This window comes from Phytophthora parasitica (genome assembly GCF_000247585.1).
Source record: "Phytophthora parasitica INRA-310 unplaced genomic scaffold supercont2.10, whole genome shotgun sequence".
Lineage (NCBI taxonomy): Eukaryota > Oomycota > Peronosporomycetes > Peronosporales > Peronosporaceae > Phytophthora > Phytophthora nicotianae.
Genome location: NW_008648996.1, coordinates 340,241 through 357,102, shown reverse-complemented (window position 1 = coordinate 357,102; position 16,862 = coordinate 340,241). Strand labels below are relative to the sequence as shown.

General features: G+C 47.3%; 4 protein-coding genes across 4 annotated transcripts; 3 read left to right on the top strand and 1 right to left on the bottom strand.

Annotated features, from left to right (window-relative positions):
- Positions 1-4,702: 4,702 nt before the first annotated feature.
- On the bottom strand, positions 4,703-6,086 carry PPTG_06688 (hypothetical protein). The gene has a single exon (XM_008900729.1). The coding sequence runs from the start codon at positions 6,008-6,010 to the stop codon at positions 4,808-4,810; it is 1,203 nt and encodes a 400-aa protein (XP_008898977.1). The 5' UTR covers positions 6,011-6,086; the 3' UTR covers positions 4,703-4,807.
- A 1,609-nt stretch (positions 6,087-7,695) lies between these two features.
- Positions 7,696-8,968, top strand: PPTG_06687 (hypothetical protein; the record flags this gene model as incomplete). The annotated part of the gene is made up of 1 exon (XM_008900728.1): positions 7,696-8,968. The coding sequence occupies one exon, from the start codon at positions 7,696-7,698 to the stop codon at positions 8,860-8,862; it is 1,167 nt and encodes a 388-aa protein (XP_008898976.1). The 3' UTR covers positions 8,863-8,968.
- A 1,090-nt stretch (positions 8,969-10,058) lies between these two features.
- On the top strand, positions 10,059-11,385 carry PPTG_21937 (hypothetical protein). Its single transcript, XM_008901105.1, has one exon. The coding sequence runs from the start codon at positions 10,135-10,137 to the stop codon at positions 11,299-11,301; it is 1,167 nt and encodes a 388-aa protein (XP_008899353.1). The 5' UTR covers positions 10,059-10,134; the 3' UTR covers positions 11,302-11,385.
- Positions 11,386-11,571: 186 nt separating this feature from the next.
- Positions 11,572-15,720, top strand: PPTG_21936 (hypothetical protein). The gene has a single exon (XM_008901104.1). It carries the CDS (start codon positions 11,595-11,597, stop codon positions 15,486-15,488), a length of 3,894 nt encoding a protein of 1,297 aa, XP_008899352.1. The 5' UTR covers positions 11,572-11,594; the 3' UTR covers positions 15,489-15,720.
- Positions 15,721-16,862: the final 1,142 nt, after the last annotated feature.

Sequence of the window (16,862 nt, the reverse complement as noted above, 5' to 3'; positions counted from 1 at the left end):
ATGATAATGCGATACGAACGGAACCGACTGTCACCGCTAATGTTGGAGATGTTGCTGTTTCTGAAGATTAACAGCAGCTACTGGGACGTCACTACTGTTGACGCAGTGATCTAGGTAGTATGACAGCACATCGGCTTAGTAACATGATTTCACTTTGCTGCTTAATATTTATTTGCCATGGTTGTGGATACAAGTTATTTATTTGCAGATTTACTAAGCACCATGCAGGTATCTATTCGCGTTAGAGGAGAAAATCCATATAAATAATATTTTACGGAACCCTGGTTACCAACGTGCATTTTGGGGGTAGATCCATTGTATAAGTTCTAATCCATTTGTACAAAATAATTTTGAATATCAGATATGCAAGGGTATATGAAGATAACGACGGATTCATTGAGACGCAGCACTGTATCTAAAACATAAACATTTTGGTTTTACGTTCAACAGTTCAATAAAAGTTAACAAAGGGGGTTTTATCCAACAGTTTAAAATAAAAGTGTGTTTTCGTCCAATAAAGTAAACAGTTTGGCTCTAACGAAAAAAAGGAAACACTTCGGGTCTAACGATGTTCCTAATCGACCACCATGTTCTCTGGATTTTTATATCCTGAATCCTACCCGGGATTGTAACCACGTTGTAATCCCCTGATTATTAATACCAAGTCTCAACATGATTTAGATACATCCCTGTTCTCTATTTATTAGCATTTGGTATACCCACTAACCTTTTGGATGTTTATATTATCCGTGAATATTTGCCCAACCGGAGATTACAATTAAGTACCTGTTAGAATTATTCGCAACTTTCGTGTAACACTCGTGCGATTTTGGTGTACCCATTAAGGTTGACAACTATCGCCGGGCGAGAGCAACGTGGCGTTGGCAAAACATCTCTGTAAACGGGGAATGCCTGACATTTACCGACGGCCGTACTCCGTGTTCTCATGACCAACGACTATGCGTTGATGTGTGGAGCACATGTATCTAACGGCCTCAAAGTTACTGGTGTATAGCATGCTTTTCAACAGGTTACACATACTTCTCTATTTGAAACAAAACACTTGTAACCTGCTGAACTAATGGATGTACACATTCGTTTTGAGCTGTGGCAGTACTCGCAAACTACACCAATACTAATTTGCAGATGCTGCGGCTGCGAGGCAGGCGTAGGAGATGCACCGGCACCAGAGTGTGCATCATGGGCATCGAGAACAAAACAATTATAATCTTACTATAGAAGACAAGCGAAAATTCACCTGAAAAAAACGAAAAACCTTACAAGTGTAAGACACGGAAGTATTCGCCTGTGACAATTCATGGTGGACTTCAACAGGATACTAGAGGAGATGGATCGGATCTACGAGAATACATACAGTAGGTGGGCTTGCCCAGCTCTTCCAGATCGAAAGTCTGGTACAAACAGACACCAGACTAAAACCTCTCAATGTGCGAGTGGAGGACATCGTCGGCGTCATGCCGAACCCTTAAGTGGGCTTAGAGCTGGTGCGTGGCAGTCATATTTCCGGACTATTTGACTTCATCAACGGGTATTGGCAGATAACCCTCGACTAAGCTTGCCAGGAGGTGTTGTCGTACATTACTCATCGGAAGCTTTACATACTGCGGCATGTACCACAAGGAAGTTGTGGCCCCGTTCTGTTATTCCAAGCTACTATCGAGAAGTGCCTCCAAGAGCTTCTGTATCAACATTTACTAGTCTGGATCTACGATCTTCTGATATATGCTGTGGACATGAAGACAGACGTGGCTAAGCTAGAAAGGTTGCTTGATCTTCTCGATTCCTTCGGTTTCAAACTAAGCGTGGCAAAGTCGAGTTAGTTCGAGCCTCAAGTGAAGTGGTGCGGTAAGGTAAGAATTGGTCACGGTGTGAGTCACGACCCAAAGTGTATCAAGGCACTTACTTCCCTACCGTACCCGACAAATACGGGCAAACTGCACCAGTACCTCTGTATGGCTAATTGGATGAGGGGGAGTGTGACTGACTTTGCGAGAGTAGCCAAGCCACTCCAGGAGAAGCTCGATGAGGCATTGGCGACAGCGTCACGGCGAACGAAGCGAGTGGAAACTGGAATTAGTATGGAGCTCGATGGCACTCAGATGCAAGCATTCGACACACTAAAACCCAGGTTGTCAACGCAGCAACACTTTCATTCCCTCACCCCGACGCTGTGATAACATTCATTACGGACGCATCCGACGTGGACTACGGTATTATAGTGACTCGAGTATGGTCTTGGCAAACCGTAAGCCAGTCACTAAACAGCAGCATGAATTGTTGGTATGTGTTAGTAGGACATTTACTGGGTCGCAGAAAAATTGGAGCGTGACTGAAAAAGAAGCGTACCCGATTGTCCGCACCTGCGACCAGCTCACTCACTTGCTTTGCGGCCCCACGGATACCGATTGTTCTGTAAATCACCACAACCTAATCTACGTGTTTGCATCTGGAAAGGAAGTGAAAAAGTTCGTTAGGGGAAAGTTGCTGCGTTGGGTACTCAAGGTGATGGAGTGCTACCACATTGAACACATTGAAGGAGGCAGTAATGTATGGGCCGATATGGTATCGAGGTAGGCCGGGAACCACCAAGACAATGGGGGCATTGCGGGCCATGGTGTTGTGTAAGCGGACGAGCGGGGAGGAAGATAGGACTCAGCAAACCCGGACTAAGCATCGGCGTGGGGAGGAAGACAGGACCCTGAGGATTCAGGCCGAACGTCAGAGCGGGGAGGGATAGGACCCCGTCGACTCGACAGAGATACAGAAGAAAGAGCAGAAGCTCAAGAAACGGCTGTTAGTACCGCAGCGATTCGACCGCTAAACGCCCCAGCTTTTACATGGCCAACTCTGGATACTGTGCCAGTCCACCTCGTCACCAAGGGAATGTCGGACAATGGCTGGTATCGTGGTGACCGACTGTGTATACCTGTAAAGGATGAATCACTGTTGCAATGGCTATTGGTTTATCGCGAGTTCAAGGTCATCGAGGCCGTGCTGCAATGATGAAATTACTACAGCGCCATTTCTTTGTGGATAATTTACACAGAAGAGTAGACAGATTGCTATCGATATGCCTATTCTTCCATCACGTGAAGTGTGGTAAGATAGTGCAGCGATCTTGGAGTGAGACGTTTCGGTGTAACGAGCGGGACGGCGCGTTACACTGGGACTTCATAACTGTGGACGAATCCTTTGGTAGCGACAAATAACTGCTGGTGATGAAAGACGAAGCTTGTGAGCTGGTACCATGTGCTAGCCCAACTAGTGCGGTAGCAGTGGACGCTATCCTAGACTGGCACAGCAGATACAAAATCCTGCCGATCTGGATCAGCGACCAAGACAACCATTTTAAAAATATGGTAGTAGCAGAGATACGCAAGCATCTCAAGTGCGAACAACGGTTCACCGGGGCCTACTACCCCTGGATCGATGACACCATTGAGCGCGTCAACCGTGACGTTATCCAAGTACTCAGAGTGATATTATGGAATATAAAAAGGACACCAAACACTGGGCATCGCTAGTACCACTACTACAAGCGAGCATCAATCACATTCCTCTGTCTTCGCTAGACAACAAAGCACCGGTCGAACTGTTCTGTGTTCTACCATTTCCAAGTCCACTCCGCTTCTGCGTCGACCCCGAAACAAAGGGAGTCGTAGATATGACGAGCCAGCCCAAATTGATTGCAAAGAAGCTGCAGGTTCTTCGTGACAGCGTCTACGAGGTGCCTAGAGCCGTGACGACGGAGCGCAAAAAACTGACTAAGAGGAACAAATGCATGATACGCGGTGCTAGAAAAATCCACTTCAGCGTAGGAGATGGTCTCGACTGGATCAGAAGTATCAGGATACGCTACTCGTCACCTGGACTGGCCCGTACAAGTAGTGCGAGCGGATGTGCACTCATTTGTAGTCCGACATCGAGTTAACGGTGCAGAGACTGACGCCCACGCGCCTAGGCTCAAGTACTACGCTGACAAGGACTACAATGTGGCTGGGAAGTCTGAGAGCAGGTGGTATCCCAAGATATCGTGCTGGTAGTGGCGGAGCTCAACGAGCATTGGTGGCGCCCAGCCAAGAAGGACTACGAGCTTCTGGTGTCCTGGAAAGGCCTAAAACCGATTGAAGATTCGTGGGAGCCGCTTCGTTCTCTGTGGAGAGATATGCCCAAAATGATACGTGTATACGTGGAGCAAACTGGTTGCGTGAAGCTCTTGAGGCATATTGCAATGATTTGCAATAGGTGCTAGTTGAAGTGCAAAAAGAATGATGATCACGGCAACCTTCCATTCGGACGACATTCGAGCTACATTTGGACAACATGATTTGGCTCTGCGTGTTCAGAGCATCATGTGAGTGATCTAGGCGATTTAGGTAAATGAAGCGCCAGCTTCCTGATACTGTGTTCGGGTCTGAGACCCACTACAAAGAGCAACGCTCAAGAGCTTCACACTGCGTTACGCTGTTGATAAGAAGTTGTGGTGCAATATCATTTACAAGCTTAAACGGTTTGTCTACAGTCGCGTCGATCGCCATGACTGATGCGTAAAATTGTCTGTGGTACGACGAGTTGCGAGGAAGTAGCACAAAGTGCTCTCGACGGCACCAAGACTGAGATGACAAAGAACGTATGAAGCACACATGGAGATGACAAACGCTGTGATCACAAGGGCGGTAAGACGACGACTGAATGAGGAGGCTTTTCGTTTTATTACCGATACTCACGCTTCAACCAAATACTATATCAAACAACGTTGGCCACTTTGGCGATCGTTCCTCGCGGTTTAGCCAGTAGGCTCGGAGAGAGTGCTTGAACAATACTCGGATGTGGTCGAGCTGGCGTAGGAAGAGTCAATGGTGCCGCATGAATTGGACAATTGATGTTTGCTTGACGATTGCATCTGATCATTAATGACCCCCATCGGACTCATTGTACGGGCTTGTTGCAGGCAAAGACCACAGAACGACACCTTGCGCTGCTCCATCTGGAGAACCGAGGTCATGAATGTCAACTTGCGCTGAATACGGCAGGAACGGCATAAGTAGCCGACGCACAACTTGCATGTGCTTCCTTCGCTCCTGCCATAATCTCCGCGAGTGAGCTTCAAAATAGGAGTGCAGCATGTTACGCAGATGTGAGCTTTGCTCGGTGCTCCCAGTTCCTTGGACTGCTCATAGCGCTTGCCCAATAACCACACAATCTTCTTCATCTTGCTGCAGTGAGCGTACTTCAGAAGACTCAGATATCCCGTCGCCATACTTGGAATCACAAAAGCCTTGATCATGTCACCAGCAGGATCGACGATGCCCGAACCGTACACCTCTACAGTATCGGGGCCAAGCTGGCGAAAGATACCGCACGCTGTCATGCTAGCTCGTACACGGTTCGGAAGCTCCTTCGTCTGTGGGAAATTGATCGAGTGGTAGATCTGGCAGCCGATGCGCTCGCCATTTGACAGCTTGACGGTCTTCATGTACTCGATGAACACGTAGTCGCGGTTCTTAACCAAACTCGTCGCGTTGAACGGCAGATCGAGCTCGACCCACTTGATTGTCATCGACCTGAACGGGTCCTCAGGCGTCGGTTCCTCGAGAACTGCAAGCACGGCACCACCGCTCATGTCTTCGACGTAGGAAGCCTTCAGGCGCATGGCCTCGAGCGTGGGGCTGTATGCACCGTACATACAGTCTTCAACAGTGCCCCACGTGACGCCCGTCATTAGAAGACCTGGATGATCCGAGACTGATCCTGATATGGACGTCCGGATTGGAGGCTCACGCTCTAGGTAGACTCGAGTGTCATCTTTCGTCTTGATCAGCTTCCACTCCTTCGGATCGACCTTCGGGCCGCCGTCTCCAATGAACGCCTCGTACTTGAGGACACTCTGGTCAAAGAAGTTGTAGGCGAACTCCTTGAGCTTGGACCTGTCGAGCTCTGAAAGAGCGAGGTGTCCGAATGGATTCACAACGAAGCGGTTCTTGCCCATTCTTGGCCCAAGAAATCGTGGAATGGTTTTCGATTGGAGAGTCTTAGCTTGGTTCGGCGACTATCACAAATGCGATGTTTTGAGGTCGTTTTGCCTGTAGGTCCGTCCGACTTGTCCATCCTCGAGCTGAGGTTCTTATCCGAAATTCCGATTGCTGTGGCAAACGTCGAGGGGAAATAAGATAGTCGAGTGCCTATGTTCTGATGCCACCACCTGCACTAAATAAGATGGCATCAGAACGTAGGCGCTCGTCTATCTTATTTCCTTAGTTATCAAACGGCTGTCATCAATGCCTATGGAAAAATAAATATAGAGTTTGTAAGAGCTCTTGCCAATATTTTTAAAATATATACAGGATGTTGAAACAGCTCTTACCAATATTTTTATTTCGCTTATTGCTGTGCTATATCATTATCTAAACTACTTCAAGTAAAAATTGTAAGACATAAGAAATTGCTTGAGTATTGACGGAATTACAGTTAAATCGATCAATATCTTTTAAAACATATTATTGCTTATCAAATTAATAAGATACTACAATATGCTATTCACTTAAACGACTACTTATTGTACTGGTACTTCAAAGTATTATTTTCTCGGAGTGATGCCAAAGAATGTGCAGGTAGTCAATGCACTTGTAAAACTGGCTGAGGACGGAGCTTGTGCGTACCCTTTTGCGGCGCCATTAGATAACTCAAGCACAGTAGAAGTCATAATAGCATTAGTGGTGAAATATTCATAGTAGTACTACAAATGGCCTCGTTGTAAAATAGTGTTTTTATTGGCTAATGACACTATGCACTTACATGTTGACATACATATATTGTCAATACTGTATTGAGCTAGCATTTTGCCGTTCTGAAGATGAAAAGGTTGCTCGCCGGTTCCGGTCGGATCTATGGATCTATTACCTGGGGAGTCCCGTGGATATCGGTAGTTCACGCTCTGGGGATATGGTTTCGACAAGCCAAGGTAAGAGGTAGATAGCAGCTATTACAACAAACTGTTTTGAAGTGTCTATAATAGGAAAAAGGTAATGACCAATATGCAGGCCGTCGTTTCTTACGTCCGGAACCTGCAGCTCTATATCGGACTGACGATCATGCGAACTATCCACGTTTGACAGTGCTTTAACTAATAAAAAAAGGGCGGAGGCTGCGTACACCTCATTCTTAGTAAAAAAAAAAACTTGATTTTTGTATGGAGTCAGAGGTGAAAACGGGAAGGAGGACGGATGTCATTATCCTCATGGGGTTTTCGTTCTGCAATGGCAGTCGCTACGCTCGTGCAAAATAAAAAAGTCCCTCATCTGGCGAGTGCAAGGATTCACTCTCCGGAAAGCAAGACGCTGGGCCAGCCTATGCAAATACTGCATGGGTTTGTTACCGATACTCTCGTTCACAACCGCTCGCCTCCTTTGGTCCAGTCTTCAGTTCATTTCATCTCCTCAAAAAAAAAAAAAAAACGATGTACGCAACCTCTCTCCTACTGTAGTAAAAATCTGTTAAGTTTGAGAGCATCCGTCCCCGATCAGACACGAAGCTCAAACTCTTGTTTTCTATGTTAAGACATATGGATCGCCTCTATATTTTGTGCAATCGCGCATTTGTCAATCTGCTGGGCAACAGCAAACTACATCGTCTACCTCCGTCGATCCTGCGCTACTAGAAATCAATCGACCAAACATGGGCAAGGACCGCTTTGTTGTAAACCCTTTCGAGGAACTCTCTCTTTCGAGTGCCGACAAAGCCAGCCTGATGGACTTCAGCTACAACTTCATTGACCAGAACATTGAGAAATACGAAGCATTCATCAGCGATGGAAGCCGAAACATTGACCAGAAGAAGTGGAAGCTGATCAAAACCAAGGACGACACTCGCGTGTACTTAGAGCGAGAGCCAATGACTCGAATATCCGACCAGGGAGTGAAGACAGACCACCCAGAGTTCCTCGTGACCGGTACCACGTGGGGAACCGTTGATGACTGTATCTTCGGGGCCTTGAACCCGACGCTCGAGTCGATGCGTATCAAGGTTTCGTACGTCGAGGATATGAGCGGGGGCGCCGTCCTAGCTACACTTGACATACCGACGATTGAAGAACCTTTAAAATCGATGACAGTGAAGTGGATGGAGATCGACCTCCCGTTCGCCTCGACCTCGCTCATCAAGAACCGCGACTACGTTTTTCTCGAGGGCACCAAGATTGTTCATCTGTCCAATGGTGAACGTGTTGGCGTCATGATCTTCCACTCGGTCAACTTCCCGCAGACAAAAGAGTTACCTGGTCGTATACGTGCCAACATCACAGTGTGCTGCATATTCCGTCAGACTGGCCCCGACATGGTCGAGTTGTATGGATCGGGTATCGTTGACCCGGGTGGTGACATGATCAAGGCTTTTGTGATGCCTAGTATCGCGAGTGGATATCTCACAACACTCAAGTATGCACACTGCAGCCAGATGAAGAAGATGGCTTGGATGCTGTCGAAGCGTTACGCTCAAGCTAAGGAACTAGGAACTCCTAATCGCCCCAACGTCTGCATCACGTGCACGACTTCCTTATCCAAGCTGCGGAGTGGAGACTACGGCAAACGTAAAAACACGTGCAAGTTGTGTGCTGGGCACCTATGTCGCTCTTGCAGGATCCAATGTAAGCTGTCCTTTGTGGGATCGGATCTTGAGCTTGAGCAGCGCAAGGTCTCCTTCTGCGGATTGTGCTTACAAAAAGTTAAATCCATGAGCCCGATGGAGGTAGCGACAGAGTACGCCGCGGGTACGAGCAGGCAAGTGGTGTCCTACCCTGGAAGTGATTCTTCGTACATCAGCAACTCCAAGTCGTCGTTCGACTGACATCACCTCGACCACACACTGTGACGTCGATCTCTGTTGTTCTTAAGCTTGGACGTCTGTTCTTTTAGCGACCATCAATATAGCGTTCTTGACGTCACAGAGAGTACTTTTGCTTACTTTACTGCACCCTCTTGCAAGGCGCAGACGCACTCATGTAGCCTGCAATTGGTTCAAAGTTCCTGAATGTGTAGGATTATTGATCGAGTATGGACCACTCTCCAGGTAGATCTAAATGTCATCTTGTATCTACAGTATTGGATCCACCTCATCTAAGATATTTTATCAAAGAAAATTGTTGCCTGACTCTGTACTGCTAGTTCCGTGAGATCATGGTATCCGAATCCATTCCTACCGAAACGATTCTTGCCCAGCGTTTAACGCACTGGGTCGTTAGCGAATTAATAATAAAAGCTCCTCATCTTCAAGTAAAAATAACCGTACTGGACTCGAGATGTTCAACGCATTGGAAGATAGGTTTTAAAGTTTTAACGTGTGTGGCGACCGCGAATTTGATGTGCATGTAACTTGCATATGCGAGCTCATGTTCTTATCCGGTTTTACGCGTTTCTGTGGCGACGCCAAGTGAATGTGCCCTCAACTCTGACCAGCTGCGCTACAAAGTCTTCAACCAGGTCCGACCACCATGCGGCATTTGATGTCAGTCGGTTGGCAACCAACTTGGTTGTCTGGGCGGCCTGAGATGCGGCGGTTGGTTGTCCACACAGTATATAGAGCAAAGCTGCATCGCTATTGTCTTGGGGTCATTACCTCGTTAAAATATTGCTCGGATAGCGTGTATCTCTGAAGTATTCTAGCTATTTTCACTTCGTCTCTAACAAAACCTAACTCGTCTGATGACTAGAACTCACAAGAAGTCCGATGCGTCTACTAGGCATATTAGTTATGGCGGTGCTTGCTACCACCTGCTGGGTGCTGCAGCTCTATATTGGGCTTTCGAAGATCATAGTCGACGGTATTTACATAGGGATTTCCCACACATCCTCAGCGGTGAAATCTTCACAAGACTGCTTATTACTCACACTCTACCCAACGAAGCATATTTACTTGAGGACGTCCGTCCCGGATCAGACACGAAAGATGAGCATATGGGTAGGCTCCTACTCTGGTTACCTTACTACACCGATGACCGCGGTAATCTTCTCCTACACGCATATTTTCAATCCATTCGTCGATTTGCTGGCCTTCAGCAACTTGCTGACAGCAAGTACACGGGCAGCCTCGTCGTATCTACGTTCCCGTCAGTCATTCAACATGGGCAAGGATCGATTCGTCGTCAATCCTTTCGATGAACTCTCTCTATCAAGTGCAGACAAGGCCAGCCTCATGGACTTCGGCTACAACTTCATCGACCAGAACATTGAGAAGTACGAGCGATTCATCGGTGACAGCGGCCCGAAGGTTGACCAGAAGAAGTGGAAGCTGATTAAAACCAAGGACGATACACGTGTGTATCTTGAACGAGACCCGATGATCCGGACAACCAAAGACGGAGCAAAGACCGACCACCCGGAGTTCTTGATGACCGGAATTACGTGGGGGACTGTGGACGACTGCATGTTCGGAGCTGTAAACCCGACGCTTGAGTCGATGCGGATCAAGGCTTCGTATGTCGAGGATATGAGTGGCGGAGCTGTCCTGGCTACACTTGACACACCAACAACCGAAGAGCCCTTCAAATCGACTACGGTCAAGTGGATGGAGCTAGATCTCCCGCTAGCGTCTACTTCGCTCGTCAAGAACCGCGATTACGTTTACCTTGAGTGCACCAAGATCGTCCGACTGTCAACCGGTGAACGCGTCGGTGTCATGATCTTCCACTCGGTCAACTTCCCACAGACGAAGGTGTTGCCTGGTCGCATTCGCGCCAACATCACGGTGTGCTGCATCTTCCGGCAGGTTGGTCCTGACACGATTGAATTGTACGGGTCAGGCATCGTGGACCCGGGTGGTGATATGATCAAGGCCTTCGTAATGCCCAGTATCGCTACCGGTTACCTCACGACATTGAAGTACGCGCACTGTAGCAAGACGAAGAAGATGATCTGGATGCTCGGAAAGCGTTATGCCATGGCCAAGGAGTTGGGGACTCCTACCCGCCCGAGCATCTGCGTCACCTGCACGACTCCCATATCCAAGCTGCGGAGAGGTGACTACAGCAAAAGCGAAGCCAACACCTGCAAGTTGTGCGCTGGGTACTTATGTCGCTCGTGCCGAATCCAGCGTAAACTGACTTTCGTTGGGTCGGATCTCGAGCTCGAACAGCGAAAAGTCTCCTTCTGCGGTCTCTGCTTGCAGAAAGTGAGGACCATGAGCCCAATGGAAGTGGCAAGAGAGTATGCTGCCGGTACATGCAAGCAAGTCGTGTCGTACCCTGGCATCGATTCTTCCCACACCAGCTACTCCACCTCGTCCGACTGACTGTCATTTCAAGCTTTATGTGCTCAGTATTGTAGAGATCGTCCATATCCCGTAAATAACACACCGTTCTTTTTTTTCCTCGAAGTCTCCTGCCTGAGGCATTAATAATGGGCGCTCTATTCGAGGTTGTGATTACGCGGAAGCAAGTACATCTTGGCGGCCAAGTTGTACTTGCTTCCGCGTAATCACAACCTCGAATAGAGTGCCCATAATTATGCCCCTGCAAGAGTGTTGGTGATTGGTAAGCACTTCCCGCATCACTTTCTAAGAAGCTGCCTCGGTCTCAAGTGTCGATGGCCCCGCGAAGTCGCAACGTCGACTCGGAACCGACCGCTGCCTTCCACGAGCTTCGTAGTCCTCGCCACGAGTCCACCTCGATCGCTGATCCTCTGAAGGAGGACAAATCGAGCCCATTAGACTCTGCGAACCTCTTGTCCATCGCTACAATCTGGTGGCTGCAGCCCCTCTTGATACGCGGCTATAAGGCTCCTTTAACTGAAGACAGTGTGTGGGAATTGCCTAAAAAGGACCAATCTCACCGTCTACAAGCACGTTTCGATGCCTCGTGGGCGAATCAGGACCAAAAGAAGAAGAAAAAGCGGCCTAGTGTCAATGTTGCGCTCTGGGAAGCCACCAAGGACAAGATCTCCATAGCTATGGGTCTATATCTTATCAGCGCGACACTTACACTCGTGCAGCCCTTTCTAATCAAGGCTATTCTCCAAAATTTGGAAGGGGAAGACAACATTTTCGGCATTTCTTCGGGTTACGGACTCGCAGTGATCCTAGGCTGTGTAGCTTTCTGTGGAGCCACTGCCATCAATTCCGCTCAGTTTCTGACTGCGAGAGCAGGTTGCAACGCTCGAATGGTGGTAATTAACAGTGTTTTCCAGAAAATATTGAGGCTTAGTGCAACGGCGAGGAGGACGATGAACAGTGGGGAAGTGGTCACTTTGGCTGGAGTTGATAGTGAGCGTGTTATGGAGGCCTACACGATTGGATTGTGGTGTATCATCTCGCCTCTTATCTTGACTGCGGATTGCGTTTTGATCGGTACACAAATGGGAGTGTATGTGGGTCTGGCGGTGGCTGCCACTAGTGTGATGATCATGTATGCGGCGTTCATGACGTCGAAACATATTGGAATTTACAGACGACGGATCTCCAAAATCAGTGCAAACAGGGTGAAACTAACGAACGAAGTGTTACTTGGTATACGGGTGATTAAATTCTACGCGTGGGAAGACTCTATAAACGAAACCATCCGACAGATTCGAGACCAAGAAGTGGCGTTGATGCGGAGATATAACTATCTGCGACTAACCAACGCAGTACTGATGTTCCTAGCACCGACCATATTGAACATGGTATGCTTTCTGGTGTATATTCTACTGGACAATACCTTGGATGTGGCTACTGCGTTCGTGATCTTAGCACTCACAAACGCCTGTAAGATGGCGTTCAGTATCTTCGCGAACGCATCAGTGGCAGTTTCCGAAGCCATCACTTCAACTGGTCGTTTATCGGATTTCTTGGTGTCTGGTGAGGTGGAAGAAGCTCAGCACGAACGGAATATGGATCATGAAAAAGCAGTAATTTCTTTTAAAGACGCTGATTTCCAGTGGGTAGAGGACACTCCAACATTGACGCTATCAAACATCACGTTTACTCTCCAACCTGGAACGTTAACAGTGATAGTAGGCCCCGTTGGTAGTGGCAAATCCAGTCTTATTAACGCCGTACTTGGAGAAATGCACCAAATTAAAGGAATACGCGTAGTCCAGGGTGACGCAGCGTACGCAAGTCAACAAGCGTGGATCCAGAACCAAACCGTGCGTGATAACATTTTATTCGGCGAGCAATACGATGCACAACACTACCATCGCGTAGTTAAGGCGTGTCAGTTGTTACCGGACTTTGAAATGCTCGAGCAAGGCGACCAAACGGAGATTGGTGAGCGTGGAATTAACTTAAGTGGCGGTCAGAAAGCGCGCGTGGGTGTGGCAAGGGCCATGTATCGAGCGCGTAACTTCGACTTTGTAGTACTGGATGACCCGCTAAGTGCGTTGGACGTACATGTGGCAAACGCCGTGTTCTCGGATGGTCTTATGGGCATTGCTCAGGGCTCAACTCGCTTGTTGGTGCTGAATTCGCACTACCATTTACTTCAGTATGCAGACCGCATATTAGTCATGTCGGATGGCCAGATCGTCGGAGATGGCACGCTACAGCAGCTTGAAGATGACTTCACGTTTCTTGCGACCTCACCTCGTACCAAAAACATTGATGATAGTGAAGAAAGAGATGAAAAAATCACGCAACAACAAGGAAAGATACAGGAGAGTGCAGTGGAGTTGAGTGGTAAACCAGGAGAGTCTAAGGAGAAGACTCCTAGAAAGTTGATTGTGGATGAGGATCGTCGTGTTGGTTCTGTCCGGATGAAGACTTACGTGAACTATTTGGCTGCGTCGGAGTGGAATGGCTACATTTTAGCTGCTACCATCTTCATCTTGTTCACGATCGCCCAAGTTGCGCTGTTTTTCTGCGATTGGTTTCTGAGTCAATGGTCTAAAGGATCTATCGATCTCAGTCAGAAGAACTCCATGACTGTCTATGTGGGGATAGTTGTCGCCTCTCTGCTACTGACATTCATCCGATGTGTCTACTACATGGAGATCTGCATGCGATGTTCGGCCAAGCTGCATTTCAACTATATCCGCAAAGTATTAGGCGCTCCAGTGACCACTTTCTTCGACGTGACTCCTGTGGGACGTATTCTCAACAGATTTTCTCGAGATCTGGATCAAGTGGACAATCCATTACCGTATTTCAGTCTGTGGATGATGCTGTATATCTTTCAGATGGCGTCGGCGTTTATTGTATGTGCTGCTGCTGATCCGTATGTACTGATTTTGTATCTACCAGTGGGATACGCCTTCATGTTCGCCATTAGACTGTACCAGTCCTCTGCTCGAGAACTTAAACGCTTGGATAGTATTTCACGATCACCATTCCTTAATTTGGTATCGGAGACGATCTCTGGTATCGAGACAGTGCGTTCGTACAAGATGGTGGAGCAATTCTCCTCTCAGTGTGAAGATCTGTTGAACAACAACGCCAAATTCTTCCTGCTATTCCAGTCGGCTTCAAGGTGGTTTGCCATGCGCACAGATTGGCTAGTATCTGTCATTATCGCTGCGGTAGCGATCCTTGCGATTGCAACAAAATCGAGCTTAGGAGCTGCAGTCGCCGGCCTCGGACTGACGTATGCTGCACAATTAACTTCGAGTTTCCAACGGATGACAACGCTAACGACTCAAGTCGAGAATATCATGACGTGCTTCGAGCGTATCGCTCACTATGGATCACTGGATGAAGAAGGATACAAGAGTACGCCTTCCAACAAGGATTCGCTATCTCCTGCGTGGCCAAAGACTGGCAATGTCGTTTTCGAGAACGTCTCCATGAGATATCGAGAAGATCTACCACTGGTGTTGAAAGGTGTGTCCTTCTCGGTCGCTAGCGGGGAGAAAGTGGGTATCTGTGGACGTACTGGATCCGGTAAAAGCTCGCTTATGAGTGTACTTTTCCGAGTGGTGGAGATCCCAACAGCCGGTCATGTACTCATCGACGGCGTGGATATCGCTACCATTACAGTGCACCAATTGAGAACAAAGCTGACGATTATTCCACAGGATCCGATGCTTTTTAGTGGTTCACTACGTATGAACCTGGACCCGTTTGCAGAGAAGAGTGACGCAGAGTTGTGGGAGGTACTACGGAAGGTTCACTTGGCTGATACGGTGTCATCGTGGGGCAAAGGACTGGATTACGAAGTCGCGGAGAAGGGCGAGAACTTGTCGGTGGGACAGCGTCAGTTGTTGTGTATCGCTCGTGCGTTGATCCGAGACAGCAAAGTGATCGTGATGGATGAAGCGACAGCCAATGTGGATCAGGAATCGGACAAGCTGATCCAACAGACGATGAAGGAGAGCTTTGGCGGTGGTGATAGCACGGTGTTGTGTATTGCGCACCGTATCGAGACGATCATGGACAGCGACAAGATTTTGGTATTGGATGCCGGCAAGGTGGTAGAGTACGACACGCCAAGTACATTGTTGCAGATGGAGGGAGGAGTCTTTAACTCGTTGGTTGAGTCAGGCAAAGCTGTGGGGATTCTGGATTAAACCAAATACGTTTTAAAGTGTAGTGCTGGACTGAACCAACAATGTTCTAGACTAAAAAGATGTTGAGAATCAATTACAGATAGTATGGTTTAATGCATGATCACCATAATTACATCCTCGTTTGTGGTCACTGGATGAGCAGCGTATGCCAGCATCATTGCTGCCCTCTGTCTGGTGCATTGCGCACACCTTCGCGCCTTCCACTGCAGCTGTAATCCAGATCCTAACTGACACAGCACACAAAACGACACGGCTGTCTCGTTATGGTCACTATACTAGCAACTCAGCTGGAACCGGCACTATTTAGCTGCCTTCTTGCAGCGACAAGACCGTCGATTCATGAGCCAAACTGCATAGTTTTGGTTTTACCAAGTTACTGGTAAGACTCTAAAGCGGGAGGCACGTAGGACTTTTTTAACATGTAAAAAAATGATTGTTTAGTTAAAATATCTAACATTTATTTTATTAAAATCAAACAAGAGTTAGCAATTATGAATAAAATGTCAAAAATAAAAATTTCAAGCATTATTATTTGAAACCTAAAATTCCTCGTTTACATTTTATTTATTGTTTGTGAGAACATAGTATGCTATCCAATTCTTCTAGGCAACTGTCATTTTCTTAAAATAAATAATTGTTCTGTCTCCTGGTGTGGCATTATATGTTTTTGCGATTAATTTATTTTTTTCTATCTGTTTTTAGTTATTTTTAATATTAATTAACAAAAACGTTTAAAATCATTTTTTTTACAGTTAGTGTTCTTAAGAATTGTTAACGAGAGAAATAACACGATAGATTGGATTATTGGTACATCAATCGCAATGCACATCCAACAGAGCTCGCAATCGGTTCATACCGGGTACTAACCCGCTTCGGCATTGACAATGTTCCATTCGAATTAGGTACCCATATCCACCCTTTACCCGAACGAGGAACTCGGACGTGACTGGTGCCTATTTGATATGGACCCGTAATGGAGACGGGGGGAAAGCTACAGAAGTAGGAGCACTCGCATACAATTTTAGTGTTGTCATAATCTTTGCACTTGGTGTGGTTTAAAACTATGTGATCGTCTGCAATTTCAGATGGGCCGAGTTCGAAATGTATTGACTGCAGCTGATATCACAAAGTGTTTACGTCTTCTCGTGCACGGATCTGACCCGATGCTCAATGCTAACTTTTTCGGGTAACCAATTGCGAGCTTTGTCATGCACGTTGTGCATATTACATCCCTGTGGACATAGTAGCGATGGAGACGGACAAATTGGAAGGGACAAGAAGCGGTATCGGCTCCGGATGACGTGGGAAGAAAGAATCATCAGTTCAGCAAAGTTACGATGTTCGGAATTGGCCTCATTTCTCTAACACCCAATT